Source organism: Tursiops truncatus, chromosome 19, assembly GCF_011762595.2.
Source record: "Tursiops truncatus isolate mTurTru1 chromosome 19, mTurTru1.mat.Y, whole genome shotgun sequence".
Taxonomy (NCBI): Eukaryota; Metazoa; Chordata; class Mammalia; order Artiodactyla; family Delphinidae; genus Tursiops; species Tursiops truncatus.
Genome location: NC_047052.1, coordinates 36021426 through 36045753, shown reverse-complemented (window position 1 = coordinate 36045753; position 24328 = coordinate 36021426). Strand labels below are relative to the sequence as shown.

Below are 24328 nucleotides of genomic sequence, written 5' to 3'. Positions count from 1 at the left end.
ATATAAAGGTCTGAAGCTTAGGAGAGACAGCTGGTAAATAGATTTGGGAGTAATCAGTATTACAAATAGAAAAAAAAGAAAAAGTCAGGGGAGAGACTGAAATACTTCAAGAGTACACATAGAGTGAGAAGAGAACTTAGGATGGAACCCTGAGACACAGCAACATTTAAAGGATGGCCAGAGGAAAAGTCCATAAAGGAACCTGGGAGAATGGCCAGAGAAGTAAAAGGGGATCAAGGAAAGGAGAGTGTAAAGGAAGCCAAGGAAAGGGAGTGTTCCTAAAATTGGTCAGCAGAATCAAGGGTAGTTTTCAGTGGCGTGACGCCAAAGGCTTGATTACAACAGTGGGTTAAGGATATGGAAGTAAACTGGAGAGATCCTACTGTACACAACTCAAGAAGTTTGGCTGGAAGAGCAAACAGGGATTAGGCAGTGGCCAGAGGGGATGTGGGGTTTTGGAAGGTACTTGTATATGCATTTATATATAGGAGAGATTTGTGCATTCTTAAATGTTGAAGAGAAGGCACTGACAGGGAAGTGGAGTTGAATACACAGGCCAGATAGAATAAGCAATGGAATGAGGTCCCTGAGAGGTATGTAGGACCCACAGCATAATTGGTGCATTAATTTTTAGTCAAGGGAAAAAGGAAAAGAGATGGGTGTGGATGAACGGATTACATTTTAGTGCTACAGAAGGCAACTGACAAACTGTTAAGCACAAGGTCCTGTGCTAGGTTCTATAATACACTGGCAAGCAAAACTGATACTATCTCTGCCCTCATGGAGGTATTTAAAAGGAATGTGCACAGACTCTTTTTGTATATAGAGTATTAAAGGACTACTTCTAAACTCTTCTGCTGTTCAAACGGAAAAGTACTCATCTGCTTGCTTGTAAACTCATAATTTATAAAGTGGGAAAAGGCACCAGGCTTTGGTAAAAAGAATCACCAAGTGACAGGGAAAGAAGCTATAATCTCCACTAACACAGAGGAAGGCCAAAATATGCCTTATGCTGAGGATAAAAAATTCAAAAAATTATCTGAGTATTTAAAGAAAAAAATAGGAAATAGGAATATATTCTTCTGATTCACAGATGTTTATGGTAGCTTTCACTGAAAATATTGATATCCTCCATATTCAGATTTCATAAATTCTGTGATATGTAATAAAAAAGATTTAATATGTATTAGATAAGAAAATAAGACAAGAAAAAATCAAGAAGTCAAGTAGACCTCTAGTCCTATTCTGAAGGCAGACAGAACACCAACATTTCTCAAATATTTGGAACTCACTGTCCTTACTAATAAAGGGATGTTATAGAGGCAGGGAAGAAACATTAACATTGACAAATAACAGCAGATACATTTTTTGAATATTTATTGTGTATTAGGCCTCCACTGTGATTTACCTACATTAATTCCTCTAATCTTAATAAAGGTGGGAGTGTGGTAAGCAGAAAAATCATGCCCTAAAGAGGTTCACATCCTAATTCCCAGAACCTGCTAAATGTATTTCCTTATGTTGAAAATGGACTTTGCAGATGTGATTAAGGATCTTTTTTTCTCTTAAAAATATGGAACACTTCATGAATTTACATGTCATCCTTGCACAGGGGCCATGCTAATCTTCTCTGTACCCTTCCAATTTTAGTATATGTGCTGCTGAAGCAAGCATCCATGATTAAGGATCTTGAGATGGGGAGATTATCTTGGATTATCAGCGTGTGTGGGCTCAATGTAATCACAAGGGTCCTTATAAGTGAATGAGGAAGGCGAGATGGGTTAGGGTCAGTGATTGGAAGATGCTGCACTGTTGGGTTTGGAGATGGAGGAAGGGGCCATGAGCCAAGGAATGTAGGTGGCTTTAAGACATGAAAGGCAAAGGAATGGATTCTCCCCAAAGCCTCCAGAAGGAATGGAGCCCTGCAGACACCTCGATTTTAGCTCATGAAGCACAGTCAGTGTTCTGACCTCAAATGTGTAAGAATAAATCTGTGTTGTTTTAAGCCACTAATTTTATGGTTACTTTGTTAGCAGCAATAGGAAACTAATCTACGTGGGTACTATGACTTTCCCCATTATACTGATGTGGAGAAAGAGACTTAACAAGGGTTAAATAATTTCCCCAAAGTTACTGCAGATAGTTGAAGAAATTCCCATTTTACATTCTTATTTTCTCTTTGAGGTAGGAGGCAAGGTGAATTTCTAAGAACTGGAAGTTGGGATTGGCTGTAAGGGAAAATTGGGAAGAACATAAAATAGTTCTTATGAAGAATAAGAATTGCTAGCGTCATATGTAAAGTCCTTATCTCACAGTGAGGTATTTACAGAATATAAGATATGATGAATTTGCCTTAAAATAATCTAAGAGGGGCCGCAAGGGGGATAAGCAGTAGGTGGGGGCATAGGTGAAATAAGACTGGGCATATGAGGATAGTGTTAAAAGCTGGATGGTAGCATGGGCACAAGAAGTTTTATTATACTAGTGTATATTTTTATATGTATTTAAAAATTTTCCAAAAAAAGTTAAAAAATGAATTCACGGTGAAGAGCAATAAATGTCACAGAGGAAAATATCTTGAAAAAGTCATGAAGTAAGAAAACAAAAACAACTTTTAAAATAAAGCTACACTGACAGAGAACCTATCAGTGGTGCCTGAGGAAGAGTGGGATAGGGAAGGAGGTCAAGGAAAGTGGGAAGGAGGGATAGCCAAGGGGCACAAAAAAACTTTTGGATATGATATATTCATTATTTTGACATTAATTATCTATCATCTACATATCTCCATTAAGAAGGTATAGTGTATATATACATATACACTATATATGTCATAACATCAAATCGAATATATTAAATATGTGCAGTTTATTGCATGTCAATTATACTGCAATAAAGCTGTAAGAAATTAACAAACAAAATAAAGCAATACTGATAAAAATGCAAGGAGAGCTTCTTTCTGGCCCGACATGTAGAGTTTGGAAGTCATCACTGCTGTACTCACAACAAAAAAAGCTGAAGAAACTGAAAATCAACTCTGCTTTGACCCATCAGAGAACTAAGGTCATAGAGCAAACTGCTACCCTGAAAACTGGAGAGGTGGATACAGAGAATCACAGCTTACTGGGAGCAGAAGCCCAGAACCAGAAGACTGAAACTAGAGCCAGTACTGGCAGGAACACTTAAACTGTGATTGTGACATTACTGAAGAATCAGTGTGAACTAGTTTGAGAGTTCAAAACTCTGGGGGAGAAAGCGAGGCAGTCTTAGGGGAGCCACACTTTTGCAAGTTTTCCCTCCAGGAGTTCCATCAAATTCTCAAGAGGAAGATTGGGGGAAAAAACCCTCATGCTTCTAGCAAAGAGAGGAAAGTAACCAGTTAAAAATATGCCCAGAGCTCTCTGTTCTCCTTCACAACAGCTTGCCCTTAAGGAAACCTATTTTACTAGAGATTAAGTAACTTGGGATTTACCAAAAACTAATCAACAGGAGGGAAAGGAAATACCTAACTTCAGCCCCCTCTAGCCTCCCTGTTTAACTTATAGAGGAGGGCAAGCTGAGAAGCACTTTCTTCAAGCCACAGCCCACACAGGCTCACTAAAAAACTGAGACACAGGATGACAGGATGCTTCTCCTACCATAGTCTTATATCTCACCACCACATCAACTGGGCTCCTGTCTAATAATGAGATTACAGTTAAAAGAACTGCAAACCTCAGACCCATTTAAAAGGAAGTCTGTAGGGTGACACAAAGACAACAGAAGAGACAAAAGAAAGACAATAGAGGAAAATTTTGCCTCTTGACAGCATAGCTACTGCAAACAGTAACACAGTCTAACTCCTAGCAGATAAACATAAAACCTCATAGTGAAGGCTTATCTACCACAGTTCCTTTCACCCAATACATCATGTCTGGCTCTCAAGAAAAAAATTTTAAGCCATGCTAAAATGCAGAAAACAAAGTTTGAATAGACAAAGCAAGCATCAGAACCAGACTCAGATACAGCAGGGATGTTGGAATTATCAGACCAGAAATTTAATATTTAATATGATAAAGGCTCTAATGGAAAAAAGCAGAGAACATGCAAGAAAAGATTGTTAATGTAGGCAGAGAGATGGAAACTCTAAGAACGAATCAAAAGGAAATGGTAGAAATAAAAAATACCGCAATAAAAATGAAGAATGCCTTTGATGTGCTCATCAGTAGACTGGACACAGAAGATGAAAGGATCAGTAAACTTGAAGATATATCAATAGAAACCTCGAAAACTGAACTGCAAAGAGAAAAACTAATGAAAATTTGGAAAAGAATATCCATGAACAATTACACAAAGGTTACATACACAAAGGTGTAACATATGTGTTGTGGGACTACCAAAAGGAAAAGAAGAAGGGACTTCACTGGTGGTGTGGTGGTTAAGAATCCACCAGCCAATGCAGGGGACATGGGTTCAAGCCCTGGTGCAGGAAGATCCCACATGCTGCAGAGCAACTAAGCCTGTGAGCCACAACTACTGAGCCTGTGCTCTACGGCTCGTGAGCCACAACTACTGAGCCCGTGTGCCAGAAATACTGAAGCCTGCGTGCCTAGAGCCCATGCTCCACAACAACAGAAGCCACCATAATGAGAAGCCTGCGCACTGCAATGAAGAGTAGCCCCCACTTGCTGCAACTAGAGAAAGCCCATGTGCAGCAAAGAAGACCCAATGCAGCCAAAAATAAATAAATTTATTAAAAAAAAAAGGAAAAGGAGAGAAAAGATCAGAAGAAATATTTGAAGAAATAATATAAGAATTTTCCAAAATTAGTGACAGACATCAAACTGCAGATCCAGGAAGCTTAGAGAACACCAAACAGCAAAAATACCTAAAAACCTATACCTATGCATTTCATACTGAATCAGCAGAAAATCAAAGACACAGAGAAAATCCTGAAAGTAACCTGGGAAAATGAATGGGAGAAAAGGGTGTCTAGGGATCCATATAAGATTATGATACAATTAGGAATGCTCATTTGAGGTTGATGACTATGAATCACTGGTGGTGACAATATTCAGGGCTGTATATTTCTCTTTAGAAATGCCCAGTAGCTTAGATCTAGGAGTGAACAAGAAAGATAGCTGGATTAACAACCCAGGGTTGTAATTTTGCCAGGCAGGTAGAGTAAAAAGAAGAGTGCTTTATGGGAGTTAAAGGTAGTGAAGTGATGGTTGATATACGGTAGCTAAATAACGAGGTAAAGAAAACAGGTTGATACAGGTCAAGAAACAAATAGACTTAAAGTTGAATAGGTATAGTTATAATAACAAGAGTGAGAGGGCTGGAAAAATAGTTTTTGAGAGTTGATGGATGGTACTGAGATTTCAAAAGTAAAACATTTCTGGTAGATAAGGTTCACCACATGGCCACGGGAGTGAGTAGCCATAGTTGAATGAAAATGAAAGACTCTGGGGTTTTCAGCATGGAAATAAAGGAATTTGGGTGAGATTAGTTGCTGATTTGAATATTATTTCCTCTCTCCATATATCAGATAGGTTGCCTGTAGCAGGTGGGAATATATAGGCAACAGAAGAGCATTTATTCAACTCATAATTTAACTCAAGTGATAAAGAATATCATATGGTATGCACATTTTTCCTCTTAGTCTCACACTGGGTCATATCTTACATAACAGACTATGATCAAGTGGATCTGATGTCAAAACAATATGAAGAAACCTCACTTTATCATGAAATAATTTTACAAGTGGGAATACATTTGATATATAGAAAACTGGGGGAGTATAGTGTGGATTTGTTTCTTTTAGGTTGTTATAAAATTGTGATCTATGACATCAGTGGGGAAGGAAAATGATAGATGTGAAGGGCAGTTTGACAGGATCTGAACTTCAAAGAAAGTAATAAATGGATGAATGGGAGGCAGATGTATCAGCTGCAGAAAAGCCCGAAGGTGCTGGACTGTTAGGGTAATCACTGTAAGAATGTGCATGCTGCACTTTACTTACATGACTTTCTAAATGACTCTGTTCTCCATATGACAGAAGTGACTTTTAGTTTAAGATAAGGAGAAGGGGAGCATTAGTGATCTTAGAACTAAAACCTGCCTTAAGCAAACAGCCTTCCCTATCAAATTTTCTGCTAGAACTTGTGGGTAAAATGAGTGGGTTCAATTTCAACTTTTTAAAAGTTCTTTGCTTGACGAGGTAATGAAAGAGCCACATGATGGGAATATGGTCAATCAGAGAAAAGGAGAGGAACAAAGGGTCTGAATATTTCACAAACTGGGTAGACAATACCTGAACAACCAAGTTAATCTTTGGCCTCCAATTAATCAGACTTGCACTTGATTTAAAAAAATAAGCTTTATTTTTATAGCACTTTTAGATTCACAGCAAAATTAAGCGGAAGGTATAAAGAGTTCTGACATACCCTCTGCATCTCTCCTCCTCAGACTCTCCCCTATTATATCTACATTTTTATAATGATATGAAAGCAGATAGGTTTGACCAGGCACTCATATAGTTCACAGTGGATGTGGTGACACAGTCCAGACCTTCCCTTCAGGACTGAGGCAATATTCCCCGAGCTGCTCCAAGTGTTGGTTGCTGATAGCTCACAGCAGCTAGGTTCTTACCTAAAAATTGTTCTCAGCCAAAGGGAGCTGGCTTGTACAAATTATAACCCCTTCCTGGGGACTGCCTGCATGCAGTGTCTAATGCAGAATACAAAGGTATGGCCCTTTTGCTTCAATCTGGGCCATCTTAGAAAAACCAGCCTTGCTTCACATCTGATAGACCTGCTTTCCTCACTACTCCAGAAGCCTTGCTCTCAAGAATAGTCTAGATTAAATCTTTGCGCGCAAATCTCTGGGTCAGGGTCTGCTTCCACATGTCTTAAATATGGGAAGTTTCCCAACCATACATAAAACATTGATAATGAAGCAGTGCTTTAAAGGTGTAGTAAAAATATGACAATATAATCAGAACACCTAGTTCTGTGTTCTAGTTCCACTACTTAATGGCTCTATGATTTTGGATAATTTATTTCTCTGAGCCTCAAGTTTCCTCATCTTTAAATGGGGGATAATTCCTCATGTAACAAGGGTTACTATGAGGGCTCAAATTGGGATATACCAACACAAACACAAACACACACACACATGCTCATGCTTTCAAATATAATGTAATATTCTTATTATAATTTACATGAACTGGCAATTTCAAAACCTAAGCCTAATTATTTTCACATTCTGTTATTTCATGGAAACATTCCATTAGACAGCTAGCCAATATTAAGATTAAACCAAAAAAATTCATTAATTGTTTACTATATGCTTGACCCTGTGCTATGAACGAGGTATACAATGATGGCATGGTTCTTGACCTCAAAGGATTACAGCCTGGGGAGAGGCATTAAATATAAACAGATAAAGTGTGATCAAGTATTACATATGCCAAGGGACTTCCCTGGTGGTCCAGTGGTTAAGAATCTGCCTTCCAATGTAGGGGATGTGGGTTCGACCCCTGGTTGGGGAACTAAGATACCACATGCCATGGGGCAACTATGCCTGCATGCTTTAGAAAGATCCGGTGTGCTGCAACTAAGACCTGATGCAGCCAAATAATTAATAAATAAATAAATAATTAAAAAGGTATTATATATGCCAAAATGGCAGCAGTATGCCCAGAAATAGTGGGAGGTGTGTTCATTTTTCCAAGAGTATCAGAAAAGACTTCATTAAGGAAGTGAACCTTGAGGTGAGACAGTTTTTAGGAAAGGTACTTTATTCCCAGTAAACTTTACTTGAGCACTGAAGGATACTTTAATCACTTCTAAAAGTAACATCAATTTGATTTAACCTATAACAACTATTTTGTGTGTATCTATCATGCAGAGAACTTTCACAGAAATATTTACAACTGAAAGTTAAGGTTACTTACTGTTATCTTACGAGGACATTCATTAGGACAGAGACCACTAAGAACTGTGGAAAAATTAAAAAAAGCCTATTATTACTGTTATAATATTAATATGCCCTATTGATTCATGGTCAAGCAAAAACCAATTCAATTTCTTTAGATCTGAGTAAATTAAATTTCTTTTGTTCACTTTAGGCCAATATTTCAAAAGCCTTTATTAAGCAGTCAAGCTGCTGCCATTTTGTGGAATATATAGATGATATAATTAATTATGGTTATAATATCATACCTACTGTTGGTTCTATTTTCCAATTGGTTAGCTACATTCCAAGGATGACTTAGAATCTGACAGAGAATTGCCAAATGCAAACCAATTAAAATTTATACTGAAAAAACCAAAATAGAACATTTAACACTTCATATCAAACTAGACTATTTCAATTTATCTAGTCAAATTTTCTGGGTAAAAAAGTTTGGGCTCCCTTGATAACTTTTATGGAGAACATAACTATAAAATAATTGATGGGTCTATAACAAAAATAATTTAATGACATATTTATTCTATAATTACCAAAAAAGAAAAGGTTAGGATATCTGAACATTCTTTCTATAACTAACATGAATTTTGAAACATAACTACACTCATGTGAAGTAATTCCTTTATAAGAAGGCAGACTTTATGTGCTATTAAATATGCTATATGTTATAAATTTAAGGAAGACAGCTGATAATACTGTTCAGTAAGCATGAACTGTACCAATAATAATTGTGATTATTGGTTAGTTCAAATATATCTATAGGAAAATTGTTCCTTATGTTGATTTATATTTTACAAATGTGAAATGATAATCATTCTAATACAAATATTATACTTAGGCAGGGTACATAAACTGCAAAGGCATAAGAAATGAACATGACAAATTTCATCACATAAGAAGATACTTGTTTATTTACTATAGTACGTTTATATTAAATTCAACCTGAGGAAACAGTGAAATAAATGTTTCATACTTGCAAATCAGTTTTCAATGTTTAAGTTCCTTACCCCAGCATAGTGCCTAGTTATCACTCTTTTATTCTCAAACACTCCATGACCTTACTTCTCCCTCTCCTTTGTTCCTCTTCCCTCAACTCTGGGCAGACACTGGTACTTCTTTTTCACTTGTCCCCAAATGATTTTCCTAAACCTTCATTAAAACATTATCTTGCTAAACAGTATATTATTTACTCAAAAGTCTGTCTTTGTACCAGTATGTAAGCTCTGCATAGTTTTTTTTATCATTTTTTCAGGGCCTAGCCAAATGTATTTGCTCAATAAATACTTGTTAAAGGAGGGAAAAGATGGATTATTCAATAAATGGTACTGGATAACTGGCTACTTGGAGGAAAATAAAGTTAGACTTTGATTCATAACATGAAAATTACATTTGGCAAAGACACTACTAATATAAAGAACTCTTACACTACAGTGATAAAAAGACAACCCAATTAAAAAATGGGCAAAGGACCTGAACAGGTATTTTTCCAAAGATGATGCAGACATATAAAAAGCTCATGAAAAGATGCTCAGCATCATTATCATGGAAATGCTAACCAAAACCACAATGAGACGTACACAATTCACAATATCCAAGAGGTGGAAGCAACCCAAATCAATGTCCATTGGCAGATGAATGAATAAACAAAATGTGGTACACACTCACAGTGGAATATTATTCAACTTTAAAAAGGGAAGAAATCCTGTCACATGTTACAACATGGATGAACTTTGAGGACATTATGCTAAGCAAGCCAGTAATAAAAAGACAAATACTCTATGATATCACCTACATGAGGTGTCTAAACTTGTCAAATTCAAAGAAACAAAGTAGAACGGTGGTTACCAGGGGTTGACGGGAAGGGAAAAAGGGCAGTTGTTAAATGGGTACAGAGTTTCAGATCTGCAAGATGAAAAAGTTCTGGAGATCTGTTTCACAACAATGTGAATATACTTAACATCACTGAATTGTACACTTAAACATGGTTAAGATAGTAAATTTTATGTTACATGTTTTTTTAACCACACACACAAAAATGGTTAAGATTGTAAAAAAAAACAAAACAAACCCACAATGAGACACCATTTCACACCCATTAGGATGGGTATAATCAAAGAGTCAGATAAAAACAAATTTGGGTGAAGATGTGGAGAAACTGGACCCTCCTACATTTCTGGTGGGAATGTAAAATGGTCCAGCTGCTTTGGAAAACAGTCTGGCAATTTCTTAAAAAGATAAACAAAGAGTTCCTATTTAACCCAGCAATTCCACTCTTAGGTATATATCAAGAGGAATTAAAATATATGTCCACACAAAAACTTGTACATGAGTGTTCACAACAGTATTATTCATGATAGCCAAAAAGTAGAAACCATCCAAATGTCCATCAACTGATGGATAAACAAAATGTGGCAGGTATATTCATATAGTGGGATATTTGACAATTAAAAGGAATAAAGTACTGATGCTACAACACAGATGGATCTTGAAAACATTATGCTAAGTGGAAGAAGTCAGTCACAAAAGATCACATATTATATGAACCCATTTATATGAAATATTCAGGATAGACAAATCTATGGATACAGAAAGTAGTGGTTGCCTGGGGATGGGGATTGAGGGTGGTAGCTAAAGGGTACAGGGTTTCAGGATCATTGGTAGCTCTATTTTTACTTTTGTCATACTGAGTGAATTAAGTCAGAGAAAGAAATATCGTATGATATCGCTTACATGAGGAATCTAAAAAGAAATGATACAAATGAACTTATTTACAAAACAGAAACAGACTCACAGACTTAGAGAATAACTTATGGTTACGGGGTGGGGGTGGTGAGGGTGAGGGGACGGGATAGTTAGGGAGTGTGGGATTGACATGTACACACTGCTATATTTAAAATGGATAGCCAACAAGAACATACTGTGTAACACAGGGAACTCTGCTTAATATTATGTAACAACTTAAATGGGAAAAGAATTTGAAAAAGAATAGATAGATACATGTATAACTGAGTCACTTTGCTGTACACCTGAAACTATCACAACATTGTTAATCAACTATACTCCAATATAAAATAAAAAGTTAAAAAAATAAAAAATAGAAAAGGGTACAGGGTTTCTTCTGTGGTGATGAAAACGTTCTACAACTGATTGTGGTCATGTTGGTACAATTCTGTAAATATACTAAAAGCTATTGAATTGTATACTTGAAACAGGCAAATGGTATGGTATGTAAATTATATCTCAATAAAGCTGTTATAAAATTTCAAAAATACCATAAAATTAAAAAAAAAACTAATGACAAGGGGCTGTGAACTTTAAAAAATATACATTACAAAGAGATACTATTGCCAATATACAAAGAGCTTCCAGATATGGGTTAGAAGATGATAATCCAATAAAAACAAAGGATATCAAGAAGCAATATCCAGAAGAGAAAAGTACAAATAATCAAAAAACCAGGAAGAAAGACACTCAACCTCACTAGGCAGGAAAAAAATCAATTTTATACCTAACAGAAAGGCAAAAAATGAAAGACCAATAAAAATGTCTGTAGGAAAAACAGAATCAAAGATAAATGACAAACTATGAAGAATATTTACAACATATATCACAAAGGATTAATTTCCCTAATATATACTATGGTACATTTATAAATCAATAAGCAAATGAAAAAGGACAAGGACCATTCATAGAAATAAAAATACAAATGGCTCTTGAACATATGGAAAGATGCTGAACTTTACTCAGTATAAGAAAAATGCAAAATAAGACAATACTTTCACTTTACAACTGGCAAAACTTAAAAAGTTTAATAATCCATTGGGTTGGTGAAGGTATTAGGAAATGTGCATTCTCCTACACTGTAAGTGGAAGTTTAAACTGATATGATTTCTATGAAGGGACACATGTTAAAAAGTTCAAAACCAGGCAGAATTAATCTAAGGTGTTGGAAATTAAATTAGTGGTTACCTGTAGGTGAACTGGGTCAGTAATGAAAAGGGTGGGCATGAGGAAGCTTCTGGTTGCTGGTATCATGTTTTTCCTGATCTGGGTGTACTTACATGTGTGCATTTACTTTGTCAAAATTTATACACCTGTGTACTTATGTACACTTTTCTGTAAGTATATTTCAATAGAGCATATTTAAAAAGTGTACAGGTATTATTTTTTAGTAATTCCATTTTTAGGAATTTATTCTATAGGCTATTCACTGTGGCGTTAATTATAATAAAAAGAGACTGAAAATAAGCTGGTATCTGTCAATAAGAAACTCATTAAATTATGTTGTATCCATACACATGATACTATTCAGTAGTTAAAATGAGGTAGCTCTAGATTATATTGTTATGGTATAATCTCCAAGATATATTGTTAAGTGGAGAAAACAAAGTCTAGAACTACCATTTATGTAAAATAAAAGCATATAAACATATGTGCTTGTATGTGTTTAAGATATCTTAGATAGACACAAAGAAGAGGTTGCTTTTGGGGAAAAGAACTGGACCACTGGGAAACATGGGTAAAAAAGCGACTTGCTTTTCACTATTAGACTCTTCTGTATTTTTTCACCATTTGCATGTACTACTTATTTTAAAAACAAATTTGTTACAGAAATAAAAATTTAGAGCTCTCAGATGAATATGTGGTAAACTGGACAGTGTTATGCTGATGGGATATAAACGTCTATGACTGTTGGGACAGGTAATTTGGCATTATCTATTAACACTAAAAACATAGCCCCTCAACTCATCAATTTCATGTATATGAAATATTGGAAACTATCTATGTGTCCACCAAGAGAGAAAATGCTAAATAAATTATGGAACATCTATAGTACTATGGAATGACATGGAACTATTAAAACAATGAGAGAGACCTGTTAAGTGCTGACATGAAAGGGTGTTTATACTCTCTTGCTAAGGTAAAAAAATAAGACAAAGGCAGATATGTTCAGTAAGATTCTATTTACAAATGTATGTGTTAGATGAATTTCATAGACATACTACTGAACAAAAGAAGTCAGACACAAAGAGTACATACCATCTGATTACATTTATATGACAGTTAGAAAAGGAAAAACTAATCTATGGTGACAGAGATCAGAACAGTGGTTATACTTTTGCAGGGGAACATGAAGGACCCTTCTGGGGTACTGGAAATATTTTATCTTGATTGGAGTGTGGCTACAAGGGAGTATACCTATGTAAAATCTCACCAAGCTATACGCTTTAACCTTATTTTCTCTGTACACCCATTGCTACAACTTTCTTTCTACTGTCTTATCAGCTCACACCTGGATGACTGGTGTATTCCAGTGGTTACCCTCAGCCTGACCTCTCAGGTCAGAACACCTATTTCTTTTGATGAACCTCTATTTTTTTCTTCTGAACATTGCTGCAAAATCCATCTTCTTAAACTACACATTTGATCATAGACTCTCTTTGATGAAGAGAGTAAACAGTAAGTGTAATGGTAAGTTTTATGTGTCAACTTGGCTGGGTCATGAGGTGCCCAGATATTTGGTTAAATATTATTCTAGGTGTTTCTGTGAGGGTGTTTTTGGATAAGATCAACATTTAATCAGTAAACTGAGTAAAACAGATTGCTCTTCATAAAGTGTGTGGGCCTCATCTAACCAGTAGAAGGCCTGAAGAGAACAAAAGCCAGACCCTCTCTTGAGTAAGAATTCTCCTGTCTGATGGCCCTCAAACTAGAACATTAGCTTTTCCTGCCTGATGAACTGGACATCAGTTCTTCCTGGTTCTACAACTGCCTGCTGGCCTTTTGACTCAAACTTGGACATTGGCTCTGCAGATTTTGTACTTGCCAGCCTCTGTAACTGCATGAATTAATTCCTTGTAATAAATCTCTCTCTCTCTTTCTTTTTCTCTGTATTTTATTGGTGCTGCTTCTCTGGAGAATCCTGACTAATTCAGTAAGTATCTGCAGTTATTGTATCACAATGATTGATTTGCGGATACTGAAAAATCCTTGCATCCTTGGGATAAATCCCACTTGATCATGGTGTATGATTCTTTTAATGTATTGTTGGATTCGAATTGCTTGTATTTTGCTGAGGATTTTTGCATCTATGCTCATCAGTGATATTGGCCTGTAATTATCTTTTTTTAGTGGTATCTTTGTCTGGTTTTGGTATCAGGGTGATGGTGGCCTCATAGAATGAGTTTGGGAGTCTTCCTTCCTCTGCAATTTTTTTAGCCCATGTATTCTTAAAGATATTTAAAGTATAAAACCTTGGCTTCTAGCTTTGTGATTCACTTTACATTAGCTACTTTATACAAATGCCAAAACCAAAAAACTGCAATAATTGTGCATAAATACTGTAACACCAAACCAATGTGCAGGTTGGGACAAGGCTGAGTAGAATAAAGTCAAAGCTATAAAGGTCAATACTGTATAATGGTTTTAGTAGCATTTAAAATGAAAAATCCTTGCCTGGATTATGGGTGACTGTTCACATTCAGTCTCTGAAAATGTCTTTAGTTTTTGTTTAAGACACATGAATCCTAAGCAAATATTATAATCAAATATCACGTGTAAAATAAAGACCCCCATCCTACCCATTCTTGTCATTTAGACATTATTTTAGACTCTATATGGAAAACTTCTTTTGTCTGTTATTGATTACCTACCTTTCATTCATTATTTTTTAAATTAAAAAATCCTATGCTTAATAAAATATATTTTAAGACATACCAGTACTCAGAAAATATATTAGCCTATGTACAACTTTCTGAAAATCTCTTGAGGAAGCATTCCATCAAAATAAATAGGAATTCGAGTCAATAAAGGTAAAGATGTGGTATATATGTAAATGGTGACAATAAAGCCAGTAAAACTTGTTAAGTTTAAATAATCATTGGTAACACGGTTGTAACTGTTACCAAATCAGTCATCCAGAAATAAACTTCCACAGTATTTCAACAAAATCTGGAAGAAGGCAGGGGAATAAAAGCTTTTGAAAGGTCTCATCTTATTTGGGTAGTGAAAGGTGAAGATACTGTTACAATTTTAAAAATCCAAGGAAATATAGGTTCACATATGTTTGTTAGAAATCTGCGTTAAGTACTAGTAGAATCAGAATGCAGAACCTCTAATGTATCTGACAGGAATAAGAGAAACAAATTAGAGCTAGGAGCTAGTTCTGATTCAGGGGAGCTAGGGAACCCCTCCAATTCCACAACACACAGAGTCCCCTGTGTGAAGAGCATTCTGTAGATCTGTGGTGTTGTGGGAATCAGTGAGGGAACAGGCAGAAGTATAGCATTACCTTTCCCTAGCCACACACAGAAGCTTAGGTACCCGAATTTCCTTAACTGAGACAGTGACATTTAACATAGGCTGGTTTGAGCATTAGAGTAACAGTTACTTTAGAGCAAAATCAACTCTGGACATTGTAGATGGCTTTGAAAGGGTAACTATATACTAGTAACTGTCTGCTTAAGGAAAACAAGTAACAGTCAAAGGAAAGAGTGGAAGAGCATCTCAAGACAACTAGAAGGTTATTTTTCACAAATAATTGCTCTAAATTATCTCATTACCCATGACCTTTCTATAAAGCATGTTATTAACATTTATGTTAATATCCATAAGTGCAAAGTTATCTTGCTTTCTAAAACTAAAACTTCCTACATCAAATTGGCTATCTCTGGGTCTGAGCTTGGTAATGTTTGGAGAAAACTTTCCTTGGGATACTGTTAAGGTGATGGCAGTGCTACCCAGTGATACCCATCCTTGACTTAGGTTAGGAAGTTACAGGCCACAGACTCTCAAGAGACTCTTGGGTTTTTAAAATTTTTACGTGTAATTTTTCAAACATAAACAAAATTTTTATGTTGCCTGGATTATGTATGAATCCCACTCATACTTCACATAACTTCAACTGTCAACAACACATGGCCAAAGTCATTTCACCTATACTCCATTTCCCACTTGCCTGGATTAAAGAAAAACCTCAGATACGTCATTTCATTTTCAAGTAGTTTGTTGTATCACTACTTGATTCTTTAAAGAAGCTTACTTTTTCTTGAGAAGCTCTGAAATAGCCAAATAATACCCCCTTCAGAATCATAAAGAACAGGAGACAGTCATATGGATTAAAAGTACAGAAATGGTTAGACTCATAATACCAGTATTGTGTGGCTACAGTAGTAATGAAGACGGGGAAATACTCTTAGTTCATTCAAATAAGAGTGAATTTGCTGGTTAGAAAAGAAAATTACATTTTCTGTCATTTTCATTTCTCAAAATAAATCTCTCAACACTCATTCATTATTCTGTCGCTTTTCTGTGTTCAGCTATTTATGACCGCTTCAAAACTGTAATAAATATTTATACAAAATACTGTGTCATTTCATTCACAAATGAACAGATATGGCTGTCTTGATGTCAACTATGATAACAGTGACACAAAAACAGTTGCCTTTCAACATTAATTCATGATAGAACTCTCAGCAAACTATAAATAGGGGAAACTTCCTTAATACAATACGGAGCATTTCCAAAAAGCTAATATCATTCTTAATGGTGAAAGATGGAATGCTTTCTCCCTAAAATCAGAAACAAGGCAAGGATGTCCACTCTCACCAATCTTATTCAACATATCAATAGCAATGGAAATTCTACCTAGAAGAAGAAAAAGAAAAAAAAAGGGCACAGATTGGAAAGGAAGAAATAAAACTGTCCCTCTTTGCAAATGACATGATTTTGTATGTAGAAAATCCCACAGAATCTAAAAAAACCCTCCTGGAACTAATAAGTGAGTTCAGCAAGGGTGCAGTATACAAGATCATCAAACAAAAATCAATTGTATTTCAATACACTAAAAACAAACATGTGGAAACTAAACTTAAAAACACAATAACATTTATAATCACATCAAAGAAAATAAAATACTTAGGCATACACTTAACAAAACATGTACAGGATCTCTACGATGAACATAAGTGTTAGGTGGAGGAGATGGTAGATAGCTTGCATGGTTGGGAACAGGTAACAGTGAACAAATAGGTAACTATACTGAGGAAAATGGGAGTTTGAGAAGATGTCTACAAACAGAAAAGATTAGAAGGAACCCTTGAAATGTTGTGTTGGATTAGAAATGGAAGTAATGATATGAATTCATTGTTATATAATATATATAAAATAGTTTTAGGTATGTATATACAAATATATGTGTTGTATACACATATACACATATACAAATATATGTATATATGTGTTGTGTATGTGTGATACATTACCTGTATTTCTTAGTTCTGTCCATTGAGAAAACTTAGAAGAAATAACAGCCCAGTAGCAATGAGCACACTGAGCACCCAGAACTGGGTTTTAAAATACCATCCTCTACTCAAAGGAACCAGGGCTCCTTGAAGAAAGAGATCAGATTCTAGACTTAGGGCAAGGGAGGTAAAAGATGCACCTGGAATATCTTGTTTTGCCAGAGCACATGTCAAAAAGATAAAGGAGCCAGTCTGAAGGAGCTCCTACTGCCCTCACTGGGAACAATTTTAACATTAAAAGAAACGATATTATTTATTGAATAAAATACAAATACACAGATCTATACTGATAAATGAGATAAGGGAAAGATCTTCCTTAGAGTAGAATGCCAACCAAAAAATGCAGGGGTGTTGGAAATAGAATCACTCTTTGACACCTATCAAATAGATGCTTGATTCAGGCAGGAGCTATCAATGGACTCTAAGGCTGGTAGGTAGAAATTTGATATGGAAAAGTCTATTAAAGTAATATCAGAATACCCCTCCACAAAGTACTAATCAATGACAAAGGGGGAAATAGTGAATTTAAGGTGGGGAAACCTAGTAGTCATCAAGATGACCAGACGATCAAGGTTATCACCAGGGTGGCAGGACAGGTCAACATCACGTGCTTACTGATTTGATGTACTGAGAGGCCACAGCATTGGTTCCACTAAATTCCATGTAGTGGAGTTTCTGCAAAGAATGTGTAGCCTGAGCTGGGTAAGGAAGAAACAGGATTATCCTACAGAATGTAAGGCCTGTATTCTTTAAAACTGATAAGGACATGAAAAGGAACTATTCCAGATTGGAGAAGATGTGACAGTAGGTATTCCTCGACAGACTTCTGGGTCAGAAAGAAAGAAGCCATTGTTGGGACAGTTGGCAAAATTTGAACAGGGTGGTACTGTTGTATTGAAGCTGATCATCTGCTTTGGAGAGTTGTACATATGTTATGTAGGAGCATGTTTTACTCTTTGGAAAATGTGTTGACAGAGAGAATACAAAATTAAATGTTATAAATCTCAGAAAGATCCTTTTTGACCCACCTCCTAGAGAAATGGAAATAGAAACAAAAATAAACAAATGGGACCTAATGAAGCTTAAAAGCTTTTGCACAGCAAAGGAAACCATAAACATGATGCAAAGACAACCCTCAGAATGGGAGAAAATATTTCCAAATGAAGCACTGACAAAGGATTAATCTCCAAAATTTACAAGCAGCTCATGCAGCTCAATATCAAAAAAACAAACATCCTAATCCAAAAATGGGCAGAAGACCTAAATAGACATTTCTCCAGAGAAGATATACAGATAGCCAACAAACACATGAAAGAATGCTCAACATCATTAATCATTACAGAAATGCAAATCAAAACTATAATGAGATATCACCTCACACCAGTCAGAATGGCCATCATCAAAAAATCTACAAATGATAAATGCTGGAGAAAAGGGAACCCTCTTGCACTGTTGGTGGGAATGTAAATTGATACAGCCACTATGGAGAACAGTATGGAGGTTCCTTAAAAAACTAAAAATAGAACTACCATATGACCCAGCAATCCCACTACTGGGCATATAACCTGAGAAAATCATAATTCAAAAGGAGTCATGTACCACAATGTTCACTGCATCTCTATATACAACAGCCAGGACATGGAAGCAACCTAAGTGTCCATCGACAGAAAAATGGATAAAGAATATGTGGCATGTATATACAATGGAATATTACTCAGCCATAAAAAGATATGAAATTGAGTTATTTGTAGTGAGGTGGATGGACCTAGAGTCTGTCGTACAGAGTGAAGTAAGCCAGAAAGAGAAAAACAAATACTGTATGCTAACCCATATATATGGAATCTAAAAAAAAAATAGGTCATGAAGAACCTAGGGGTAGGATGGGAATAAAGACACAGACCTACAAGAGAATGGACTAGAGGACATGGGGAGGGGGAAGGGTAAGCTGTGACAAAGTGAGAGAGTGGCATGGACATATATACACTACCAAATGTAAAACCGATAGCTAGTGGGAAGCAGCTGCATAGCACAGGGAGATCAGCTTGGTACTTTGTGACCACCTAGAGGGGTGGGATAGGGAGTGTGGAAGGGAGGGAGACGCAGGAGGGAAGAGATATGGGGATATATGTATATGTATAGCTGATTCACTTTGTTATAAAGCAGAAACTAACACACCATTGTAAAGCAATTATACTCCAATAAGGATGTTAAAAAAAATTAAACGTTAATATTTAATAGTAATAATAAAACATATAAAACAAATACTCACCAATGACTTTAACAAAATAAGCATCTGCTTCAAAGTTATTTTTTAGTGTATGGATGGCAAAATCATTCTTTGTATATCCTTTACTTAGTACTACAATGTCCAAGATTCCCTGGAAAAAACATAAAAATGGTAAGAACTACTAGACTGAATGAAAAAAATGATGAAAATGCATGATATGTTTACCATGTAAATATAAACCTTATTTATTCAACTTGATGTTTAAAATAAAAATATTAAAAATATAAAAACTTGAATATTAAAATATAAATAAAATGAAAAACACCTATAATTTTAATCCCTGAAAATAACTGTTAGCATTTTGTACTTCCTTCCAGTCATATCTGCATGAATTTTTAAAGGTCTGTGATATGGAGTACCGAAGTGTTTCCAATCATCAGAGAAAGAAGGTACCTTTTCATCTGCCCTGGCCCCCATTATTTTTTTTTCCTAAAAAAGTGGGAAGCTTTGCTAATTTTATTGGGGGTAAAAAAAGTGTGTTCATTAAAATTTCCATTCTGCTGACTCTTAATGAGGTTGATCATTTATCATATCTTTTCATATGTTAGCTACTTGTGTTTTTTCTGTAAATTGCCTTAATCATGTTCTGTTTTTCCAGTGGGAGTTTCTGGTGACTTGTATCAGTTTGAACAAACCTTTCTACGTTAAGAATATTAATTATTTAATTCTTTCATAGCTAATTTATTTCCCAGATTTAAACACAATTTTAAATTTCATTTATGATATTTTTATGTACAGAAATTAATTGATTTGTAGTTAATTCTCTTGATTTTCCCTCTTACGATATTTTTACCAATTACTTTCATGCTTGGAAATTGCTTATGAAAAGTGAACGAACACAAGATTTGGTAGCAGAGAGACAGAGGAAAATAAGGACTTGGATAATTCATATAATTGAGAATTAGCCTCTTACAAAAAAAAAAAACCAACCAACCAACCGGGCTTAGGGTTGGACATAATGTCTTGATGGAGATTTAACGTTTTAAAATAATCAAATTGTTTTACAAGGATATACTGTGACATATTAACTCTGGAATTTAACACATTTTTTTCAGAATTTATTATTTTTCTGAGTGATAAACTGGCTTACTTTTAAAGAACAAAACAGCTTGGGAGATTCTATTTTCCCTCAACAATGCCCAGAAGCACTTGATAAACTGGTTTTTGACATTAGAAAGAAGAAAACCAGGGCCCTGAGCGCCTTTCCCAGGCCACCTGGCAACTGAAGACAGTCACAAGAATCTGTAGCAATAGATGCCAACTCTAGTTCACTAGGTTAAGAGAGAGTACACACTGAACCCATTCTTCTGTGATCTTGTGCGGGTTTAAGGGTCTGTTATCTGTTGGCTGTTCTTTTCTCTACTCGTGCACATGCACAATTGCTGTGAGCATGATTCTCTAGTGGTTTAATCTGAACAAGCATAAAATGAGATAAAAGCATTTTCGTATTTCACTGTACTAATCAGTCAGTGGTGTCAATAAATGTGTTCCCTCTGTCATTTAACATTAAAAGGAGCTTTCTTTAATTAACTCATTTGCTTTCATAATCTCATCTACATTTTCTGGTCAAACAGGGTGAAAGTGGATGGCAATTAGATTCCAAACACACAGAAGAGCTCTGAACTCACATCTTCGTAAATATCAAAGAAGGTGGCAACCACTGCATCTCTGATTTGGTTTAGGTCCATCAGCTCCCAGTAGACTTTAAACATACGACGCGCCCCCTCACAGCTTGCATTATTACAAGGGACATTCTCCAGTAAAAAGGCCTGCTGATTGCTGTGAGACAAAGGCAATGGCATTTAGTCAATATAACATATCAATGCTGAGTAGCATCAGCTATGCTGTATTTTACTAGAATCAAAGAGATGGTAAATGGTATACACTTAAGTAATATGAAAAAAATCCCTACATCTTACTAATTATTGTCCTGAGTCATAAAAAACTTAAATTGTTGGCTATTGTTTTTCAGCCTTTGGCAAAAATCCTGAGGTTAGTCAGTTGTTGGCCTCTCTCTCCTCTTTCGTGATTTCCAAGTCCATCTCTACGCCCTTCCTTGCTGCTCCACAGCCATCGACCCTGTGTTTCATTACTGAGTTCCTGGACACTGTCATCATCCCTTTAGATTTGTATAACTCCTTAGGTAAAAACCTGCATTTTAAATAGAGATTCCTGACATCCCCAAGTCTTGTAAACCCAAAGCAGTAAATCTACAATGATACAATTTGAGCTTCCCAAACGGACAGTAGAGTAGATATTGCTGAGTACCTCTCAGATAAAAGATAGAAAAAAAAAAGTGTTGTACTTTGCATAGCTATGAAGTCCTCCCTTTTGAATCCTACTCTATAGGCAAAGTGGTGATGAGTTTAGATTTTGGAACCAGATTACCTGGATTCAAATTCTGGCTCTGTCATTTAGCAGTTACGTGACCTTAAACAAGTTATTTAACCTCCTGAAGACTCAGATCCTTATTTGTAAACTGAGTAACATGAGTACTTAAAGAACTGTTGTAAAAAAGAAATGAAATACCGAGTGCAAAATACTTAGAACAATTCCTGTCATTCACTTAGATCTTCGTAAAAGTGTATTATCATCACTCTTACTTATGTAGTGCAACACCATGCCATGTAAAAATATTTTCTTTAAATACAGAAGTAACTTTTGTAAATGGTGTGATTTGATGTAATGGCTCCTATTTATAGGCATTTTCTAATATTTACATTCCTTCAGGTCCCTCTATGTTACATAGAAAATAATAAGCTAAAAAGCTTAAATTTTATTACTGCTCAATTTTCTCTAATAATTATTTTAAATAAAACTAAAGACAGATTTCTTTTTTTCCATATGAAAATATTACTTTGGATATTACTTTGGGTCTGGGCAATTTGGAAAAGAAAAAAGTTCTATTATAAGAAAGGTAAATTTTTCAGTGTTCAATAGAGTAAGGAAACATGCAAAATATTCAATTTACTTGATGTACTTGACATATGATTAGCTTCACATTATTTTTCTAGATAAAAAATTCCAACAGAAATAGTTTAAACTCCCAGATTATAACATTTACATGGAAAACTTTGAGGTGGCTTTGATCAAGGCCTAACATATAATAGTGTTATTCCACTAGAAGGAATAATGATTTCTTCTTTGTCTCCTGTCTAATAACTGATTTTAAAATTCTAATTTGTAATACTTTTTCCAGGTAATTTACCCATCCTACCTTTGTAGCTAAACAATTTTACTAGATATTTCACAGAAATGAAGAACACTCTATTTTGTTATTAGATTATACTAAAACATGAGAACCAGTGATAAAGGTGGCCTTTCTTTTTTTTTTTGGCTATGCCATGCAGCTTGTGAGATCTTAGTTCCCTGACGAGGGATCAAACCTGGGCCCACAGCGGTGAAAGCACTGAGTCTTAACCACTGGACCGCCAGGGAATTCCCAAGGCAGCCCTCTATAATGTTTTATAACCAATGCACCACACTGGCGACGTTTTGAGTGATAATTTGCCACTGGTTTCCCTTTTCACAACAGGGATGAAAGGATTTCATTATTGTATTATAACTCTGGGCACAATTTCAAATACACAACATAAGCTACAACAAAAACTCTAACTGCAGTTGCATAATTTGTCATTTTAATTTTTGATATGAGTTTGTAAAGATTATAAATGCCATGCACCATGGTTTTTGTCTGAATTCTCACTAAACAGGTTAGTCTTATACTCTGGAACATGGGGTCTATAAAATTTCAGTTCTTTTAAACTCCACTGAGCCCTACAGGTAGAGCCCAACAATCTTAACTATAAAAAAAAAATTCCATTTAAACCCAGGAAGAAAGAATTCTGATTCATTCGGTTTGGAAACCCTTGGGGAGAAACAGTCTTGCTTCTTTTGAGTCAACTGCTCTATGTGTTTTTGGCAATTACAACCGATATAACTTTTAAAAAACATTTTTTTTCCAAAACTATTGCAAAAGTTATTATAAAATTCAAGTAATAGAGACATTTAAAAAGTTGAACTCCTCCTTTCCAGGGAAAATCACTGTTAACAACTTGGTGTGCATCTTTCCAAACCTTCTTCTGGGAACATACAAATATTTAAGTATATATATTCTTCAAAAAAAACCACAAAACAAACCCAGTTGGGTTCTACTATACATATTATTCTGCAACTTTTTTCTTTCCACTCAATAACATAGCATACACATGGGGAAAAGGGATACAACCTGAATGAGGACTTCTGAAATCTATTTTGAAAATTCCCACCAGAGAAGTTGTACCAATTTATATCCCCCAGCAGCAGCCCATCAAACTGCCTGTTTCCCACATGCCCATTCCTTTCAATGCTTACTCCATTATACAGCTATGCCATCATTCGTTTTAACACCCTGCTATTGATAATCAGGTTGTCTTCAATTGTTCCCCATTACACACACACACACACACACACACACACACACACACACACACACACACGTAATTTTTCCTTGAGAATTTGTATAAGGATTTCCAAATGAAGTCATCTGGTCAAAGGATATGCGTATTTTAAATGTGAATAGGTAAAGCTAAATGGCCTTCTAAAAAAATGTACCAATTTATACCTCTAGTATATCCTTCTTCATATCTTGCCAATATTAGTAACACTGCTTCTTATTTTTGCCAATTGGGTAGCTTAAAAATTATCTCATTCTCCTGATTATATGAGAGAAGCTGAGTATTACTTTTATGTTTATTATCTATTCATATTTCTTCTAAGAATTGGCACTTAAATTTTTTCAATTATT

At 35.5% G+C, this 24328-nt stretch overlaps 1 protein-coding gene and 1 non-coding gene across 5 annotated transcripts in view; both read right to left on the bottom strand.

The window, feature by feature from the left end:
• ITFG1 (integrin alpha FG-GAP repeat containing 1) overlaps window positions 1-24328 on the bottom strand; it is a 236288-nt gene that overhangs the window by 49155 nt on the left and 162805 nt on the right. For all 4 annotated transcript variants that reach the window (XM_033845061.2, XM_073795662.1, XM_033845062.2 and 1 more), the window contains exons 11-13: window positions 21171-21321; window positions 19525-19633; window positions 7937-7980 (exon numbers count right to left, since the gene is read on the bottom strand). In XM_033845061.2, coding sequence (XP_033700952.1) covers window positions 7937-7980; window positions 19525-19633; window positions 21171-21321 — 304 coding nt within the window. The remainder of the gene's footprint in view (window positions 1-7936; window positions 7981-19524; window positions 19634-21170; window positions 21322-24328) is intronic.
• Window positions 1568-1670, bottom strand: LOC117309320 (U6 spliceosomal RNA). The gene has a single exon (XR_004523607.1). It is a non-coding gene; the product is annotated as a U6 spliceosomal RNA (small nuclear RNA).